Source organism: Fringilla coelebs (assembly GCF_963513975.1).
Source record: "Fringilla coelebs genome assembly, chromosome: 9".
Lineage (NCBI taxonomy): Eukaryota > Metazoa > Chordata > Aves > Passeriformes > Fringillidae > Fringilla > Fringilla coelebs.
Window position 1 is genome coordinate 7,140,034 of NC_140067.1, and position 19,069 is coordinate 7,159,102.

A 19,069-nucleotide genomic window follows, 5' to 3' on the forward strand; every position below is an offset into this window, starting at 1 on the left:
TAGGTGATTTCCATAACCCTATTCATACCCCATGGAGTGGAAACGAGTTTATCAAGGCATCTGTAATGAATATGTGAATGCTGTGGGGAGGGGTGAGACAGGACAGTGCTGAAAACAAAGGCAAAAAAGACAAATACTCTAAGCTTTGGATGGTAAAATGCCAAATGATAACAGAATATTACATGTTTTGTTACCAGAGGTTTTCTATGAGTTGCTTAATATTGGGGAAGGGAATAGATAAGGACATGTGAGGGAGCTGGGACGACGAGCAATAAAGCAGAAAATAAAAAATAAAAGGTTCCAAGAAGCAGAAAGTTGCTTGAAAACCGATTTTTTGATACATGGATAGACCCCTTAAGAGATCAAAATGGCTGTTGGAAGTGGAGCTGCAAACAGGAACCTTTCAGGGAGGTTTTTCTGCACTCCCAGATTCCCTCAGTGCTCAGGGAAAGGCTGCTGGGTGCTGGGACACTCAGACAGGGCTGCTGAGCCTGCACTGAAAATCCAAAATGTCTGATGTGCTCTGCTCGGGCTGCAGGGAAATAACTGTACACTACAGCCTGCTTGGGAGGATGGGATTGCTTTCTTTCCAATTCATTGAACAAATGTGTTAAAAGAACTAAAATGTGATGCTTTTGTGTTTTACCAAAACTGCAGGGAAATCACTTTTTTTTCCCCCTCTTCTTGTCATCAACATATTTTCTTTATTCATGTAACAGTAGGTGTCATTTTTTCTTTAATTATGCCCAGCTATCATATGTTGCTTTTATTTGTTGAGGATGTTAGTTTCAGGGAAAATAATTTAGACAGTTCCATTTTTCAGGCAACAATACACTAAATCCTGTGCTTACAAATTGCAATTAGATAAGAATTCTTCTTTCCACAATCAAATGTGGCAGTTTCTTACTGGAAAGTAATGATGAATCAAACTTATAGTGTAAAATGGGAAGATCAAAGCATTCAAGGAAAATGTAATGAAGAAAATACACTTTTATGGCTTGGCATTTGAAATGTCCTCTGTTATATATCACCGTGGCAGCACACAATGGTATAAGTCTTTCTTTAGGAATGAATACAGATTAACACAGCCCCATTTTCTCTGCCAGAATTTCCTTCCTAACTGATGATGATATTTCTCTTCCCCCCCCCCCACCTCCCCTCACATACATACCACCCTCTTTTCCCACCCTAAAAGTATTTTAAACATGTTTAGCCTGTCAACAAGCCTTTGCTAAAGGTTTTTGTAGCCTTTGGTAATGACTTCTAATTTACGTGACTAATTATCCCGGGATAAACAGAGATGAGGTGCTTTAGGATAAGGCTAATCTGCCTGTCTGCTGCAAGCTTGAATGCTGCATTTTATGAAGATACAAAACTCAGCAACTCAGTGAAATTAAGGTTGTGACAAAAGGCAGGCAAATTCAGAATGAAGGCAAACACTTCTCTTCCTGAGCTGCTGCAGTTGGGTGCAAGAAAGGCACTGATGGCTTGGAATGAAAAGAAGCCTCACTCCAGATTCAGGTAGCCTGGACACTGTTTGCACAGATATACTTTCATAAAGAATTGCTTCATCATTTGCCTGTCTTCACCATTCACCTTTCTGCATTTGTGTTGCCTTTATTCTTTAAACCCTCGTGGGCTGTGCTCACCTCTCTCCACGTGGCAGCGATGGATGTAATTGTGTGTGTACGCACAGCAAAGGACATCCTGCCCAAAAAAACTCAGTCTAACACCTCAACACTGTACCATGTTCTCCCAGAAAAGGCAAACTGGTGTTGGTAAAAGAGGAAAATAACAAAAGGAAGGAAATGCAGCAGCCTCCTTGCTTAGCTGAGCAGCTCGGTTCCCGAAGAGCTCTTGAATTTAGAACTTGACCTCCACAACACCACGGAGAGCAATGCACGAGTGCTTCAGGTGGTTTATCTCATCTTCAGAAGTGATCTGAGGTGTCAGATGATGCTTTTCAAAGCCAGCTGCAGGCAGGTCCAGCGCTGGGCTCTGCACATCTCAGAGCACTCAGCAGCTCCTGCCCAGCCACGGTCAGTTCTCGCCAGCCAGGTCAGAGATGGGCAGTGCTCGATTGTCTCAGACCCTGTGGCCGTGCCTCCCATCCTTACTGGCCACCTCACTGAGCTCCCTGAACCTCTTAGTTCAGGATGTTAGAAAAGGCCACAATTCCAGGATGTGCAAAATGTAAAAAATGCCATTTTTATTTAGAAATGTACCCAAATGCTGCCCTGCTTGCTGAAATTGCTTTTGGAAACACGATGTCCAACTCTTTTAAGAGCCTACAATGCAGTGCTTAAGACATCCAGAGCTAAGTTGCCCAGAGCAGGGAGAATGACAGATTACTCAATTCCCTTTTCAATTACTTAACCACAGGATCATCATTCTACTTCACTCAAATTGTGGTATATTGATTTCTGTTGTGACTCGAAAGATTTTAATTTTTAATAAAAAGTTAGCATGATATTCTCTTTATGTGTATAAATCCAGCATAATCTGCCTTTTGCAGACAGGGCATTTAAATTGAAAGACCCCATAGTATCTGTCATGTTTATAAGGAGCTCTCCCTGAGTTCACAGAACCAGCACCCCATTGCTCAATTCCCCATGGGACATCAGTAACACAAAAGCCTTTGAGGCTTGGATGAGACAATTATAACATAAAGAACTTTTAAATTTCAATTAAAAAAAATCAGTAAAAGTTGCTAAAAAGCTCCCATTGTAAAAAATCAAGAGTTTCAGAGCATCAGGTGATGTAAATTACAGAGAAGCCAAAGGAAAAAGTTATCCAAAGCCTTTCCTATCTTTAATTAAATATATATATGCCTATAAGGCCAAATTAATATGAATGGGTCTGGGCTTTTAGTGCAATGCTAAAGAACTTGCCTTAAATTGCCTGTAGGTTGTGCATACTGACCCCAGACTCCATTTTACTGAGAAATTTACTGAGAAATGTAGGAACAGCTCAGGTGAACAGATTTCCCTCCCTTGCACATCCCAGCCCCCAGGAAAGTGACAAATTCAGGTGTAGCAGGCCCTGCCCCTTCCCAATCCACCAGCAGCTCTTAGAAACCCTGTGTAAAATCCAGGTAAAAATCTTCTGTACCAGCAGTCCCAATAGTCATAAAAAAAATCTCTAGATGTTTTTCCATTTGACAGCTTCCATGGAAAACTGCACAGTGAAACTTAGCCTGAGGAAATTTCTTGGGGACCTTCTGTACTTTCTGGCACACTTCCCAGGAAGGGACTCATCAGAAAAAGCCATTTTTCACACTTGTTCTTTGGCCTGTCCTCTGTGACCTATTTTCTTGACTAATCCTGTGATTTTTATCCCAGCCAATGCCAAATTGCTTTTGTTTCTGCCTGCTCCTGGCCAGTCCTACAACTCTCAGCTCCCAGCAAGATTTTGCTCCCAGCAAAATGTGGAGTTTTGAGTGGCTCCTCTTGCTCCAAGTAATCTTCAGAATCAAGGGGCAGTGTCAGTAACTCCAAAATTGAAGAGCAGCAGCACTTTCTGTACGGCTAAATGAAGATTTTGGGCAGCTGAGGTCTTCCCTAGAAGATAAAATAGTCAGGCCAGGTGATGTGTGATGTGAGGTTTGTACTCCTGGAAGCAAAGAACCCCCTGTGAAAAGCTTTTCATGATGATCTGTGAAGCTTTTATTTTGTTGCCAAAAGAGGGAGCCCTGACAGAATTCTCTCTGCTCCAGCAATAGTTTTGCTTCTGGGATCTGCTCTTTTTTTAAAAAAGCTCTGAATTTTGTTTTTCTGACAAAATTTGAGGCCTTTTAGGTTTAGAATCAGTTTTGTGGCAGAGATAATGCGAGCTGTGAGTTTTCCCCTCTTAGGTTTCAATGACCTCAGGGGACAAAGAGAGAAAATAAGCTTTTAATTTTCAGCATTATTCAGCTGGCTATCATGAAGTACACAGTGCAGCTTCATTAAATACCATATTTTAGCATTCCAGCGCTAGAAATAATAATCCTGCTAAACTGGACAATGCTTGCTAGGCACAGAACTTGTTTTAAATTGTATAAAATTTTGTGTGTTGCAATTCTGTTTATGTTGCCTTCTGTTTATGTGAGCTGGAATTGCCAAAACTGGTACCTGATTCACCTCTTGGCCACCCCAGAATGAAATTTTTATTCTGAAATAATGAATTAATTCTGAAATTCTGAATGTTTGGGATGGGTGAATAGGATATCTTCAGTTTGCCTGAAGATATAAAGGGTAAATTAGAGCTGGGTTTTTTGTAATCACTTGTAGAATGTAATTCAATAAATTTTGGAGGGGTTTTAAGAATTATGCAACTTGCTACTGATTTTTACCCATGGATTAGGTTTGAGGCAGAAAGGGAAAATACAGGCACTTTTATTAGTGTTTATCTGCAGAGGGAAAGCCTTTGTCCTGAGTTCTGCAAGAGACTGCAACAACAAATAATAACTTTACCAGAGAGACTCGGTGAGTGTTGATTCATGGTTCACCCTTACCTCCTTCTGAGCTTGAACTGGTTAAAGGAAACTCTGTCATGAGAAATTGCAAGTATTTTAGCTGATCTCTGCCATCTTTTCTGAACCTGGACTGTTCCCCAGACTAGTTCCCATTTGAAGGATTTATTTTCAATGCCATGGCTCCTCTGGCTCTGTGGCTCCAATGCCCCATTTGGTATTTTCTCTCTTTTGCACAGCAGCTCTCTCTTCCTTTGGGATGTGGTCTGAGTGGTTGTGACAGTCCAGCCTTTCTTATCTCCCCCAAATCAAAGCCTAACTTGCAAAGCAAAGCAGATAATTGGCCAGAAGAATTTTTAAGAATACTTTCATTTAATGATTTGAGATGTTTTGCCTTGCAATTTTTTTTTGATGCAAAATTAGAGGCTCCAGTCTGACCTGCTTTAGTGAGGTTTTGCTGCTTAGAATCATTCTCAAAAATACATTACTGCCTAAAAAATTATTTGGGTGTCTAATTCACTCTGAGGTCAGCTGCTGAAAAATGTCACATCCTTTCTCCTGGCAGGACCTGGAGTGTGATATAGCAGGATTGTTAAATCAGAGCAAAATCCCATTTTAATTGCATATTTCTGATTTGTTGTTAATCAATACTGTGTTAGGGTTGCTGTGGGATTATTGTAGCCTAATGGGGGTGAGATTCAGAGTAAGTGCAAGGAGTAGACTGGCTGAGACAGGAAGGATAACATTTAGATGATCACTTCTTTTTCTCTTTTCCATTAAGTTCTTGTTGCTGTTTTGAACACTATTAACATTCCCAGTGTACAGAAACACAGGGGAGACTTAGGGCAGGAGATAAGTTGATTGCAATCAAATTGCATGACAAAACAGAAAAAAAAAAACCCAGAAATGATTTTAGGCTTTTTATTTTAAAAAAAAGAACATCCAGAGTTAAGATTGAAATAGCCAGAATGGGTGTTTCTGACATTTTATGGATGCTCTGCATAGGTAGTGTGCCTCCAAATATTGGATGCTCTGAAATACCATATGGGCTGCAATTCCTAAGCAATACAGCAGATGTTTTAGGTGATCAATTCAAAACTCACTGGCTTTGTTTAGCTCTCCTCATTCCCAATTTTATATGATGTGAATGTGCCTGTCATCATAAGTAGAGGAACAGATCCATATTTAAAAATCCGTGCATAATTCAAAGTTGACACAGTAGCAATACTAAAACACTCTCCAACCTAGAAAATCTCATGTTCCACTGAGTCCAAAACACCTAGTTAGGGAAAGCCATGGCCAGCAGAAATTAGCTTTGTGTGGCTTGAATCAAAACTTAACTATTCTTTTGAGTTTAGGTTTATTGTGTGAGGCAGATGAAAGCTGACAGTTCTGATTTCTTTGCTGATCAGAGGGCTGGGGGAGCTGGTTTGTTTGCTTATTTGGTTTTAAGAAAAATTTCATCTTATTTCTCTGTAATTTGCTCCAAAGCCATCTTCCTAATGGCACCTTTTTATCTTCAGTTCTCTTAACACTTTCTTCTCTGCTGCCCCTTGCTTTGCCAGTTCTTGTATGCAAAGTGCCTTTTCTGCCCTAAGATCAATTTCTCTTTCATTTCCTTTTTTTTCTTTTTTTTTTTTGTTATTTCAAGGAGCTTTTTAACAGTAATCCCCAATGATTTTACTTAGTTTTCTGCTCATGTGGGCTGGAAATCTATTCAGGCTTCATTAAAAAGCTCATTTGAAAATACTGATTCTATTGTATTGTCTGAACCATTTAGTTTATTTATTTGGGGATATAAAAGATGCGAACTCTCATATTATTTATTTTTGTTTTCCAGCTGTAAATTAGCAATGATCTATTTCTAGTGGCTGAAATAACAGACAGAGTTTCTCCTGGAGTGGTCTGTGGGGAATAAACTTTTCCCTGGGGAGGTTGGGACTGGAGAGGGCAAAGCTGAGCTGCTTCTCCTCCACAACCCAAACCCACAGGACCGTGGCAAAGGGAGCCACATTTCAGAAGGAAAAATGTTCTCTGTCTTCAGTGCCCAAAAGAAAAATTTAAGCTCACTGAAAACAAGAATGAATCTGACACCTAATTTTGCCACTATAAATTAGAACATTTACATTTGTGTTGGTCTTTCAAAAACTTAAAAAAAAAAAAAAAACCTGAAATATTGCTGTCTGACACAATGGAGTTCAGGCTAAGAACAAGGATAAATTTTCCTGGCATTTTCACCTGTGGAAACTCTGTTCACCTTTCCTGCAACTGTGAAATTGATTTGAAATGATGGACTGATGCTTCCCCCTGAGTTATTCTTGACATACCACAGCTTTTTTTGCTAACTGAAAAACAGGTACTCTTTGGGGAAGCAAATTGCTTTTCCTAACACAGTGTGTAAATGTTGTTGCAAACATCTAGATAATTAATTTTTGAGGTTAATGCTCAATGGATGTTTGGAAACCTCTTGGATTTCTTCTAAAAAATGAAGAATGTAAATAAGGGTAATGGTAGCAATTAAAATACTAGATAGAACTAACAATAGAATTAGATAGGACTAGCAATTAAAATACTAGATAGAACTAGATAGAACTAGATAGAACTAGTATAGTTCTATCTAAACTAAAATAAGTTAAAAAATAGGTTAAAATAATAGTTCTGTCTAACTAAAATAATAGATAGAACTATCTATTTCTAAAAAAAAATGGAAACTTCAAAGTGACTCTCAAATCATAGCTGAACATCCACATTTCAAATTACCCAGAGAGAGATATTTTCTGTGCAGCCCAAAGGACAACTGCTTTGTGTTATGACAGAATTACCATGTCCTTGGTCAAATGTTTGTCACATGTGAGCAAATCTCAGTTTCTGGCTGGTGGGGATCTGGTTCTGAAGGGCACAACCTGCCTCACCAGGGGGAGCTGGGGAAATTCAGCCTTTGGCTGGGCTGGACCCTGAAGCATCTCCACATTTGTGATGCCAAAAGTGAGCAGTTTCATGTCAAGTTTGGTCAATTGGGCATTTGGTCTCCTCCTGCTCAAAGCAGTGCCCAGTTTGCCAGTCCCCAGATTTCTCACCAGTGTGAGCTCTGGGTTTTTTAAGCACCCTTAGATGTACATCAGGTCCCCAGTGAATTGCTTATAGAACAACTGTAAAAGAGAGATAATTTGAACCAGTTAGCAATGAGGCTAATGAAATGAGGGTTTCAGGCCTCTTATCTCTCTCCAGCTGACAGGACAAATGTTGTCCCCCGTTTTATTAGTCAGAATAACCTGACATGGGCTGAGGAGAGGAGCAAACTTGTAATATCTGGATGGCCTCATTTTCTTACACAGCTCCCCATTGAGGCTGCTCTCAGGAAAACTAATTCAGCTCAGCGATTCTGATGAACCAAACTTTTATTTTCTCCTTTAATATAACATAACATGTTATTTACAACACATATAACTCTCCTCAACTGCTGCGAATAAAAATTCCCCTGGAATGCTTTTCACAGTTTAAAGCACCTGGTTGAAGGATTTGGGTTTAAAATGCCAAATTTAAAAACTGAGATAAAACTGTCCCAATTGGAATGTATAGAATGAAACGCTGCCTTGGCTCCAGCAGCCTCCATTTGGCTTTTTTATTAACAATTGCAGAGACACCACCCATTGATTAAACAAGAATTACAGTAGATGGTGTACAAAGGCACAGTGACCCTGGGAGTGGCTGTAGGGAGTCCCAGAGCTGCCCTGCTATTCCTTAGGAATTTTGATAGCAGTTGCAGCCTGACTGTGCCTTGTTCCACAAGTTTGGTGCCTCAGGATACTCAGCTGCAGGAATTAGTGATGATTTTAGCACATTTCATAGGAAAGCAGGACGACATTACTTCAGAAACAAATGAGAAAGTGATGGGTCTGTTTGGAAAGTCAGATTGTTCCTTTTACCTTCAGAAAAGCCCACGCTCATTTGTGCCATTTGACTTCTCCAGACAGTGCTGTCATGGGCTGTAATTAAATAGGCAGCTTTTGGGAGAATAAAGATTGGGATGCTCTGAATCATTTGTTGAAGTGAATATGACAAGCAGTGGTCTGGTTTGGAAAAAAAAAAATAAAAATTGAACAATAGGAAAACAAACTCACTGCTATGGGTTATGAAAGGAAACAGACTCAACCTGAAATTAGATGAGACCAAAATAGTTGAGAATATAAATTTATATATTTGTCCATACATAATAGATTCTAATTTAGCTTTTTGATGAAATTTTTATCATGTTCCCTTGACTTATATACAGTAATTAAGAGACATTACACAGTATCTGGGGGTTGAGGGGGGATTTTCAACAATCTTCCTAGTTTAAATGTGAAAACACATAGTTATTCCCCCTTCCCTCCTGCCTGTCCCTATTGCAGAAAAGTCTGTGGCTGTAGTGGTGTCTGAGCAGAGCTTGGAGGGCTGGAGTCAGTCACTCTTTCAGTGGAAAATTCTCATGTTTCAGAAATTTTCCCACCATCTTCAGAATCCGAGGTGGTTGTGTTGGTTTTTTTTCCTCTTCTCCTAGAATTCCCTTTTTTTGCAAACTAGTAATGCCTTTGAACCCAAGCCAGTCTTCTCCCCAGCAGTGTCCTGGCTATTCTGGCATGATGACAGTTTATTAAACTTAGTATAAGTTGACATGAAGAGAATAGAAAACTGCTACCAAACTGCTACTAGCTGGCAGCTAAGCTGCTTAGGTCAAATATGAATTTTGGAACTGAAGTCCCAAATTGATTAAATATTTATTTAGCTATAGACAGCAAAAGAATGTTTGGCAGAAACCATGTGTGGGTTCAGAGCTCAATTTCAAGGTCCAGAGCAGCGACAAGAACCCCTGAATTTGTCTCTCCCTTATGATGTAATCACAGGCTCCTACAATTGCAGGTTTATTTTAAAAAGTGCCTGTGTTGGGGGTTAATCTGTCCTGTTATCTAAACCAGCCCATAAACAACGTCTGGTCAGTCAATATCCCATTACTGCTATAGGTAGATATGCTTTGTTTCTAATTAAACATTCATTAAACACTGTTGTTCCTCTCCCCCCACCCCTCAACAAATGGTGAACTTTCAAAGTTCATAATTGCTTTCAGAAATGCTGCCCCTTTCCTTGGTAAAACTTAATGTAAGACAGGAACCACAGCTACAGAATTGCAAGGCAGAGCCTGGAGGGATGTGTGTCATTGGATAGATGTTGGTTGTTAATGGCACTGTGTGGGGTCTGTACAGTTTTTCCTGCCCCTGTTTACTTTATTTTTCAAAATAAATAAATCTTAAATGGAAGAGTTTATTAGCTCCTGCTGCTTACTATGTACTTTAAAACATAATCCGTTGTTTGTGGCATTACAATAATCTCTATAGGCATTAAGTAATTGATGTCACAAGCACAGGATTATAACCACAGCTCTGCAATTTACATAGTAATACAAGAAACTATGAAAAACCTGCATGGCAGTGTTTCACCAAAACAAACCCCTTAGAGTCAAATTGTGAAATGAGCAGATCCTGAACCCTTGCTATGTAAGTACATTTAAAACATGCACAAGCAGCTAAAGAAAGTGCAGCTAAAAAAAGTCTTGATCCCAATCTGGATGTGGGGCCAGACCATGGAGAATGGGTCCTCTCCTCTCCTCTCCTCTCCTCTCCTCTCCTCTCCTCTCCTCTCCTCTCCTCTCCTCTCCTCTCCTCTCCTCTCCTCTCCTCTCCTCTCCTCTCCTCTCCTCTCCTCTCCTCTCCTCTCCTCTCCTCTCCTCTCCTCTCCTCTCCTCTCCTCTCCTCTCCTCTCCTCTCCTCTCCTCTCCTCTCCTCTCCTCTCCTCTCCTCTCCTCTCCTCTCCTCTCCTCTCCTCTCCTCTCCTCTCCTCTCCTCTCCTCTCCTCTCCTCTCCTCTCCTCTCCTCTCCTCTCCTCTCCTCTCCTCTCCTCTCCTCTCCTCTCCTCTCCTCTCCTCTCCTCTCCTCTCCTCTCCTCTCCTCTCCTCTCCTCATCCTTTTTTCCCCTCTCAGTCAAGAGTCTTTCTGCTGTCATAACTTTTATGGCAAATTTAAGGACCAGTTCATTCCAAAGCTGTTCCTTCCTCCTGCCTTCCTTTCCAGAGATGAGATAGCCCCAATAACTTTTTGTTGTGATTGTTGATATTACAGTGAACAGAGAGGTGCCTCCTTTTGGATTCCTAGTGGCTCACTGTGGTTTATGAGAGCTGAATATGGAAATAAGGCAGCCTATAGATGAAGCATGAGCAGATGTCACTCAAGAACACGTGGAAGAGCCCATGAATTTGTGGGCCCCATAAAGCTGAGGGTGGCTCCCAGGGCTTGGGCGATGATCTACAGCTCTACCTGCTCACCAAGGGGCTGCCACCTTCTCCTGCTGCCCTAGGTTTTACTGACTGTGTGTGAAAAATGGCTTTTCCACCTTTTCTTAACCTTTGCTGTATTAATGTTCATTCTGTACAGCTCTGGAGCACAACTGGGCTGTGAGAACATTGTGTGTGGATCTTCTGTTCCTGAGACAAATGGTTCAAGGGGGGAGAAGGAGAAGTCTCAGCTGCTTGTTTGGCAGTGCTTTGGGAAAGCAGGGAGGTACCATGCATCACTGTTTTGGGAAAGAAATAGGCAAGTGTCAGGTGTTAAGTAGGAGAGGATGTGCACTGGAAGAAGGAGTAAAGCAGCTAAAAGGTTTGGCACTGTCTTTCATTATTTGGGCTTGGTTTTGATTCTAAACCAGGATCGAGTTACCACATATTGCAGCGATCAAATACCTGCAGAGGTCACTGTCAAAATGGTTTAAAATGCTCATTATGGTCCTTAGCATGGGCAATAACATATCCCAAACCACTTTATAAATGTTCTTCCACACCTATATTATCAATAATTGATTCCACAGGGTAGGCTACAGCAGATGCAATTTGCTAAAATCCCAGTCAAGTGTCAACAAGCTGACTGGTTCATTTTACCATTATACCAGGAAACTTTAGCAGCTAATCATGAAGGAAGTACAAAATGTGAGATCTTGTTTCATTATGTGAACAAAAGTCTGTGATTTTAGGATGGAAAGAAAAGATTATTGCTCAGAATCATGTGGGGGGAAAAAAAAGACAGCTTTAAATCATTGAATTATCCATTTTTGTAGGATTTGCATTAGTAGTTTTTTGATAACATTACTTAAATCAAGGGTTTCTCTCTGGAGGTAACTCTTGCACTCTGAAGGGAAGGAGATACAAGTAATGAAACTTGCATTTGAGGAACCAGGAACTGGGCAGGCATGAATGCTCATTTTTTTTCCCCACACCTTCCTTCACTGAACTCCTCCTTAAAAAATTTATCCAGATGTTGATCAGCCCCAAATATTTCTTAACCTGTCCAACAGCAGGTGGCAACAAGGAAGGATGGGATGCAGCCTTTAACCTGCCCCTCCTGCAGGTTTTCCCTCCAGTGCAAACCACGGGGGTGCCTGCAGGCAGTCAGTCACGTTGTGCCACCCAGCTGTGCCAGGCTGCACACTTGGGATGTCCTTCATCCTTTTCTGGGTTCCTTCATGCCATAATGTGAAAGCACAGATTTCCAAATCATCGACATTACAGAGTGTGGTGATCACAGAGGCCACAGAAATGTGAAATGCACCCTTCAGTACATCCTCAGCTTTATTTGTGATAAGATACACTGGTTTCAATTACTCCCGTGTCAACACAGTTTACAGAAAAGGGACGCTGGTTTTGAAGTCAGAAAGAAAAGGTGCTATTAGTGACAACTTGTGGCAAAGTTTCCAGGAAAAAAAAATAACATTGTGCAATTCATTTCAATCTTAAACCCTCTATGCAGTAAATTGAAGGTGGTGAGGGACAGACACATGTTCAGAACACACTCAGATTAGGGGGAAGAAATCAATAGCATAGTCCAGGCTGGGTAAAACAAGAGACAAAGTCCTTGTGAGGTCCCAGAGAGTCAATTCCAGCTTCCTGTGAGGGGGTGGTGGCAGGAGCTGTCACTGAGGGGGCAGCCTGGTTTTGGGATCACTGCCCACAGAGTGAAGGCAGGGAAAGGCACAAACCCACCAGGAGCTTTCCAGGGCTGAAGCTGATCTCAGCTCTGGGCTTAGGAATTTTACATGGAAACTCAGAGCAAGGCAGGAATAGATGGCTTTGCTGTTTAGAAGAGCCTCTGCTGGCTCCTGGGATGTGCATGGCTGGGAAGCTGAAGGAGCTTCCAGCATCCTGTGTGGAATGGATCCCTGAGCAGCTGCTGCCAGCTCCATCCCCACTCACCTGCACTCCCGGCTGTAGGGGCCCTGGAGATGATGTGCTGGGACAGAAGGCAGGGATAAGGATATTTTTTGGATCATGGCTAGAGGAGGAGTAGGAAGATGACTTTATAATTGCTTTTTTATCACTCTTTCTGACTATATTGACTTAATACTTGACACAGCTTTGGCTGGCAAGGAAGGCCCAGATACATTCAGAATTAGATATGACGGGGCTCATTCTTACATGAGAAGAAAATCATCGGTTGCTACAGAAACAGCTCCATATCAGTCTCGTGGGGCATCTTTGCATCTGGCTTTTTTTCCCTTCTCTTTTGCTAATCTGTAGATAAGAGTCAAAGCAAGTGCAGCACATCCCACATCTATATAAAAGGTTGGAGGAACTCTGCAGAGAGCAAAGTGTGAAAGAACATCTCATAGATAAGCTAAACTTAAATGAATGAGTTAATTTACACTCCCCCTGCAGTTTTTTTTCCTAGTTTTGCAACTCTTGCTAAGTTAATTGAGGTGAAAATTAAATGACACCAGTCAGCAAATATTTTAAAGACCTCCAAAACCAAGGAAGAGAAAGGAGGTATTTAGAAAAGGAGTTACTAAGAAACAGGGAAAAAAATCCGAGGGGTGAGTTAGAATCTGTGCTGGGAAAATTGCATCTTGCAATGGAATAATAATCCAGACTCACTTTCAGGTAAATTGTTTGATGTGATAAATTCAGGAATTAGTTAAAAGTAAGTGTATATTATGGGTGAACAGGGACCATTCTGCACACTGCAGACCAGCTCACCAACAACTGGTTTCCTAAAATGCAATGAATTCTTGATGCTTAGTAGATTAATATTTATTGAGTGAATCAATGCTTAATTTATTAAAAAATTGCCTTCCTTGTATTTTAATATGATTTATTACTCATCAGTGCTCATTGCATTAATTAAGGATGGTGTTAATTTTGTGGAAGTGAGCACGATCTGCTGCAGGTTTGCTGCGAGCCCTGGCGCGCTGTAGGGACTGTGCCTCTGGGTAGTGCCAGGGATGGAAACTGCTCCAGGTGGGAAGAGGGTGAATCACCAGCGGCCTCTTCCTGCCCTTGGGATCTCCAACAGCCAGCAGAGTGGAAAAGAGGATGCTGCCCCTTAAGGGCAGGACAGGATTACAGCAGCAGCAAACCCGTGATGATGCAGGGAATATTTCTGTTTGCCTCTTATGAATTGCGGCCGATGCTGTGGGGATCGTTTTTGTGTCTCTTGTGGAATGCCCTTTTGTCAACGTGGGTGAAATCCAGCCTTAGAGACAGGGGAAGCTGTCACCACTTTCCCAACCAGGGACAGCACTCATCACATTTCAGTGCTCAGATTGTAAGAAATTCTTGGGACAGTGGGTTGCCTGAGGATTGGGATGGTCCCAAGCATCTCAGCAGGGGCAGGTGTTTGAGAAGTGGAAAATTCCTAAGGGCAGAACAAAAAAAGCCAGACATCTTGTGAGCTGAGTCTTTCAAGAAATCTGTCAAAACAGGGAGAGGGTGATCATGCTGGAGGGGGGGCCACAGCTGCAATTTGCATCTTTCAGCACTGAAGAAAGAAGCAAATACATAAAGCCCCACAGCCACGATTCTTCTGATGAAATTATTTTATTAATGGGTGTGACATTTGTAATGTCTCTCCCTTTAAATTCAAATACTGCTGTTTTTATAGCTGCTCATAAGTGAGTCTGTCTGGGTGGGTTTTTTTTAAATCCATCTAGTTACTAGGCTGCCTGCATCCAGCTGAGCCCTGGAAACGGCAGAGCTAGCCCTGAGATCTGAGAGCAGGCAGGAAATTCCTGAAAGTGATTGTGTCCATAATTAGGGCATCTTTGCATGTTTAAATGCACGATTCTGGAATGCATCTGCTGTTTGCTTCTCTCCAGGGCTGGGGGGAGTGTACACAAACTTCCCTTGAGGAGCTAAATCAGAGAAACCTCTTCAAGGTCCAGTGAAGGTCAGAGCTGAGAATTTTTTCCTCCCTCTGTCAGCAGGCAGGCAGGAGTCACTGAGCTCCAGCCTGGAGCACTTGGGTGGAGCCAGTGCCAAGAACCTGGTGGCATTTCAAATCCCTTGCAGCAGTTAGGTGTTAGATGCAAAAGATCAGTGCTGCTCCACTTGAAGTCAGAGAAATAACTTCAGCTTAAAGTTCAACACATACACAAAGATTTCCTGGATCTGGAGTTAATTTGTTTTTTCCAAGGTCAGCTTGAAGGCAGTATTCAAAGTGGAAAAAAGTTACAAACTGAACATTTGACTTGTAATAATTTAATTTTACTCCCCACTTGTTTGACCTGTCCTATATGCTTTTGTTTTCCTGATGCATCAAGCTAGGCTATTTTGGTTTTTCACTTAATGTTTATTTTTACCCCATTGAACAGACTCAAGTCAGGACTGGGGGCCAGTTGGGCTGCATGCCTTTCTCTCTGTTCCATATCTTTACATTTTCCAACTTTCTTTGATGCAGGATATTTATATTCCAGCTTTTTTCCTAGTAGAGAGGCTTTCATGGAGTATAGGCTTCAGATTTATATTTTCTGCTCTGGCTGTTCGTTAGATATACAGCATTTGGAGTTCCAGTTGTGCTGAGAAATGTAAGCAAAGCTTTTGGCCCAGTGGGGGCTAAGCTCTGGCATTTCACAGCTTTGCACATATGAATCAGGATTAAAGTGCAGGATCTATATAAAATTTAGCTCATTAGGAGATGTTTTGTCTCCCAGCTCCCATTGGGAAGGTGGGTCCTGTGCTCACACACAGGATTTCTTACTCTGCTCTGCTGCTCCCAGGAAAGGAGGGGGGTGAGCAGGTGGCACAAGGCAGCAGCAGGGTTTTCTGCTCCCTTTTACCCTGGCACACCTGGAAAAAGGTTTGACCCCAGTATTTTAGACTAAAGCAAATGTGTTCGAGCACACTGCTAAGGTCATGCTCGGAATGACTGAGCAGAGTTAAGAGAACAAGGAGTACCTCTGGAAAAAGACAGATAGGAATTTTCTCTCAAATATATATTGTGTTGTGCCAGAGGTAAGGAACTGAAGAAGGTTTCAGAAAATGTGTTTTTTTCCAGCCTGACACCCCACTTGGCTTTCCAGCAGGCCAAATGTGCTTTTGTGCCCAGCACAGCTCAAGAGCATTCAGTGGATGACCAGCTGTGTCCATGCACTTCAGCCAGTGAAGCTTTACCACAGGGCAGTGATGGGTTTGGAAAGGACTTGCATCAGTCATGATTTCCAAGGGAGAGCACTCAGGGTAGGGAATACCAAGTTAATGTTTCCTCCTCAAGGACTCTCCGCTGTCACACAGGGAATACAGTGAGTGCAGTGATGAGAATTAGATTGGAAGATCAATAGGGCTGACAATAAATGAAAGTAACACAGACATTATTGAGCAAATTAAGAGAGAGAAATTAAACTGGACAGTATAATCTTCAATACCTGCTAGACACACTGATGTTGGGCAAAGTTAGGAAGAAGACAGTAAGTTGGAAAGGGCTATGATGAAGGGGCAGTGGCAGTCTATCTGTGAGATGGGGAAAGCCCTGCTTGTGACAGAAAGCTCTCAGCCCACAGAAAAGTGGAAAAAAGATGGTAATGGTCCAGGAGCACGTGGATTTAAGTGGCAAGCTACAGAGAGAGTGATGGAGACATCACCTGAGACTGGGAACGTGGAGTAGGCAACAGGGCTGGCTACGTGTTATGGGAAAAGGGAACCTCAGATGCACCCTGCCATCACCAAGGCTTTGGTGGGATTTTTGTCTTGTTCCAGGCTAAACATTTTCCTAACTTTCTCATCGTATGGGTTTGTTCACCCTGTGAAGGTTTGAAGCCATTCCAGAAACCAGTCCTCTGTGTAAACTTGATTATTTGCCATAATAACTGCCTGTATTTTGCTATCTGTACACATATCCAGCGATGATCAAATCTGGCAAGCTTTTGGGATGAGGAATATCCAGTGGCAACGAGATCCATGGGCTGACTGCACTCAGCATGTAAAGAAGCTTTCCTTTATATCAGTCCTGAGTTTGTCTAGATCCTCTTGCACGTCTTTGAAAGGTTCACCCCAAGGCAATATAATTGTGTTTGATCACACACAGGCATTGAGTCAATGATTGATATGAATAAAGAATTTAGAGTTGCATGTCCTGGTTCCATGTCTTCTTCCCTGTGGAATCAGAAATCACTTTTATACATATATCGGTCCATCTGTGCTTCCAGCTATCCATTTCAAGTATGTGTTCCAAAAAAGAAACAGTAACACTTTATAAACGCAAATAAAAACACATTAAAAGGGCTGAGGAAGGGGATTTTTCTCCCTCATAAAAGTACATGTGGATCCCTTCCAAAAGAGTTACTGTGAGCCATGTAACTTGTAATTAATCCTGCTGTAAATGTCAGAACACTTACTTTGCAGGTCTAAGCTGACCCACTAAAATTAGTCCCCTTTTAACAATTCCTTTATAATTTGTTTTGCAGCAGAAGCGGCGGCTTGACCTCCTGACAATAACCAGCCCTGGTAAGTGAGCTCTGCAGCGCAGCTCTCTTCTCTTTTCTTAAAGAGATGGTTGTCTAAATGTGGTTTTTCCCCCGTCTCTGACATGCAAAATGAAAAACACTGTTCCCCAGAAAATCTTTCACCTAATAACAAGTGACAGCTATATTGTGCTCGGCAAAGCCCCGGGCAGTTATCCGTTCACAGAGCTGCCTCTTCAGACCTTTACTCTATGAATTGCAGTGCTGATATTTCTTTAAGCCTCCTGGGGTTACAGTTAGTGGTATATCTGCAGGGCAGATGCCCTCAAATTCACAAAGTGTGTTCAAGTATCACAGAAATGCAAGACTGGCTTTCCTTGGTGGCAAACAGGAGCAGTCTGGGGAGTGGGGAGATGGTGGCACTTGATGTGTGTGGAAATAGGCACAATGTCCAGGCTCAGGGCTGAGAACCCCAAAGTGGGTAAGGAGATATTTAGGTGGAATTAAAACGCCTTCAACCATCTGCTTCATGATGGCTTTTGTCATTTACCTGTCAAGGAGATAAACAAAAATTTGCTCTTATTGGGAAAGTGTGTGGCAAGGGTGAGTTTTGAAGGTCTCAGCGCCGTGGTGGAAGTGCAGGTTGGTTCAGTTGTGCTCCTCTATGACCTCAGCCCTTAAGGCTGGGTGGCTTTTTATTTATTCCTATTTGCCTGGCTCACTTTCTTTCCATGAACTGCTACAGAAGTTTGTTGCCCACCAACTTCAGATGATGCCTTGCTCAAATAGTGCCACATTTTGGCTAACTTTGTTCATTTTTCAGATGTGTGTATGAATTAAGCTTTCAGGTGGGCTTTAACTGGGACTACTGAATTCTGGCCTTAACTGGTAATAATGTGCTGGCAGAGTGAACAGGTGTTACGGGAAGTGAACAAAATGTGACACACATTTGCTTGGATAACAATTTTGCATCAATAATTGTTCTGACACTGTAAATGTAGATATAATCTGTGACATGGTTTCTCCTTCACTAACCTTGTTAAAATAATAAGAATTAAAATAAGGAGGAGGAACACTTTGTTGGGACAGATGTTTGAGGCTATTGGCAATTGCATCACATTTTTGCATGTTCACTTTTCACGCAGTTTGCAATTATGTTAATGTATGCTCAGGGCACTTGCTGATAAAAGCAACAATACAGTGTGATACAGCTATTGTCACTATTCTAACTGTAACTTCAAGGACAAACTTGGCACATTTTTCATTTTCCATATCTTCAGCATTCCCTGTTTCTAGAGGAAAAAGAAAAAAAAAGATCTCTGAAGGTCTAATCATAGCTCACACTGAGATCTTGGATAAGGGCACCAAAGTCTATGGGCACTTTTTCAATAAGAGAAAAGAGGGTTGGGGACCAGAATGACTTCATATTTTTTGACTTTTTTGTAGAACAAACTTATGATACTTTTCTCATTATTTCTGGCGCAGTATTCAGTGTAAAAGGATTGATTGGGTTGAGTTTGTGTGCAGATGTGATCAGTAAATAGCTGATCAGTTCTCTGTTTAATAAAGCAATCTACTAAATGAACACAGCAATTAGTTGTAAGGATCTTCAATAACTGTGTAGGTAGGCATGCTGCACTGAAAGTGAGGGGAAAAGCTTTCTATAACATGTACCTTTCCTGAAATGCAAGTTTTACCCTTTGATATTTAACCAGAAATCTACCATAACTGGATTCAGAGGGGAAAAATAGTACTTGTTTATGATTGCATAATAAAGTGCCTGTAGTTTTTCCTTCAGTAGAGGCATTTTCAAAAGAAGCCTGGTGCTGGATCAGGCCAAACTTACCAAAGAGACTAAAGCTGAGA

The 19,069-nt window shown here is 41.6% G+C and overlaps 1 protein-coding gene across 1 annotated transcript in view; it reads left to right on the forward strand.

The window, feature by feature from the left end:
* Positions 1–19,069, forward strand: part of AGBL4 (AGBL carboxypeptidase 4) — a gene marked incomplete at both ends in the record, with an annotated part of 878,788 nt that overhangs the window by 452,009 nt on the left and 407,710 nt on the right. Inside the window, one exon of the mRNA XM_084210960.1 lies at positions 17,207–17,246. Within this exon, the coding sequence (XP_084067086.1) occupies positions 17,207–17,246 (40 nt within the window). The remainder of the gene's footprint in view (positions 1–17,206; positions 17,247–19,069) is intronic.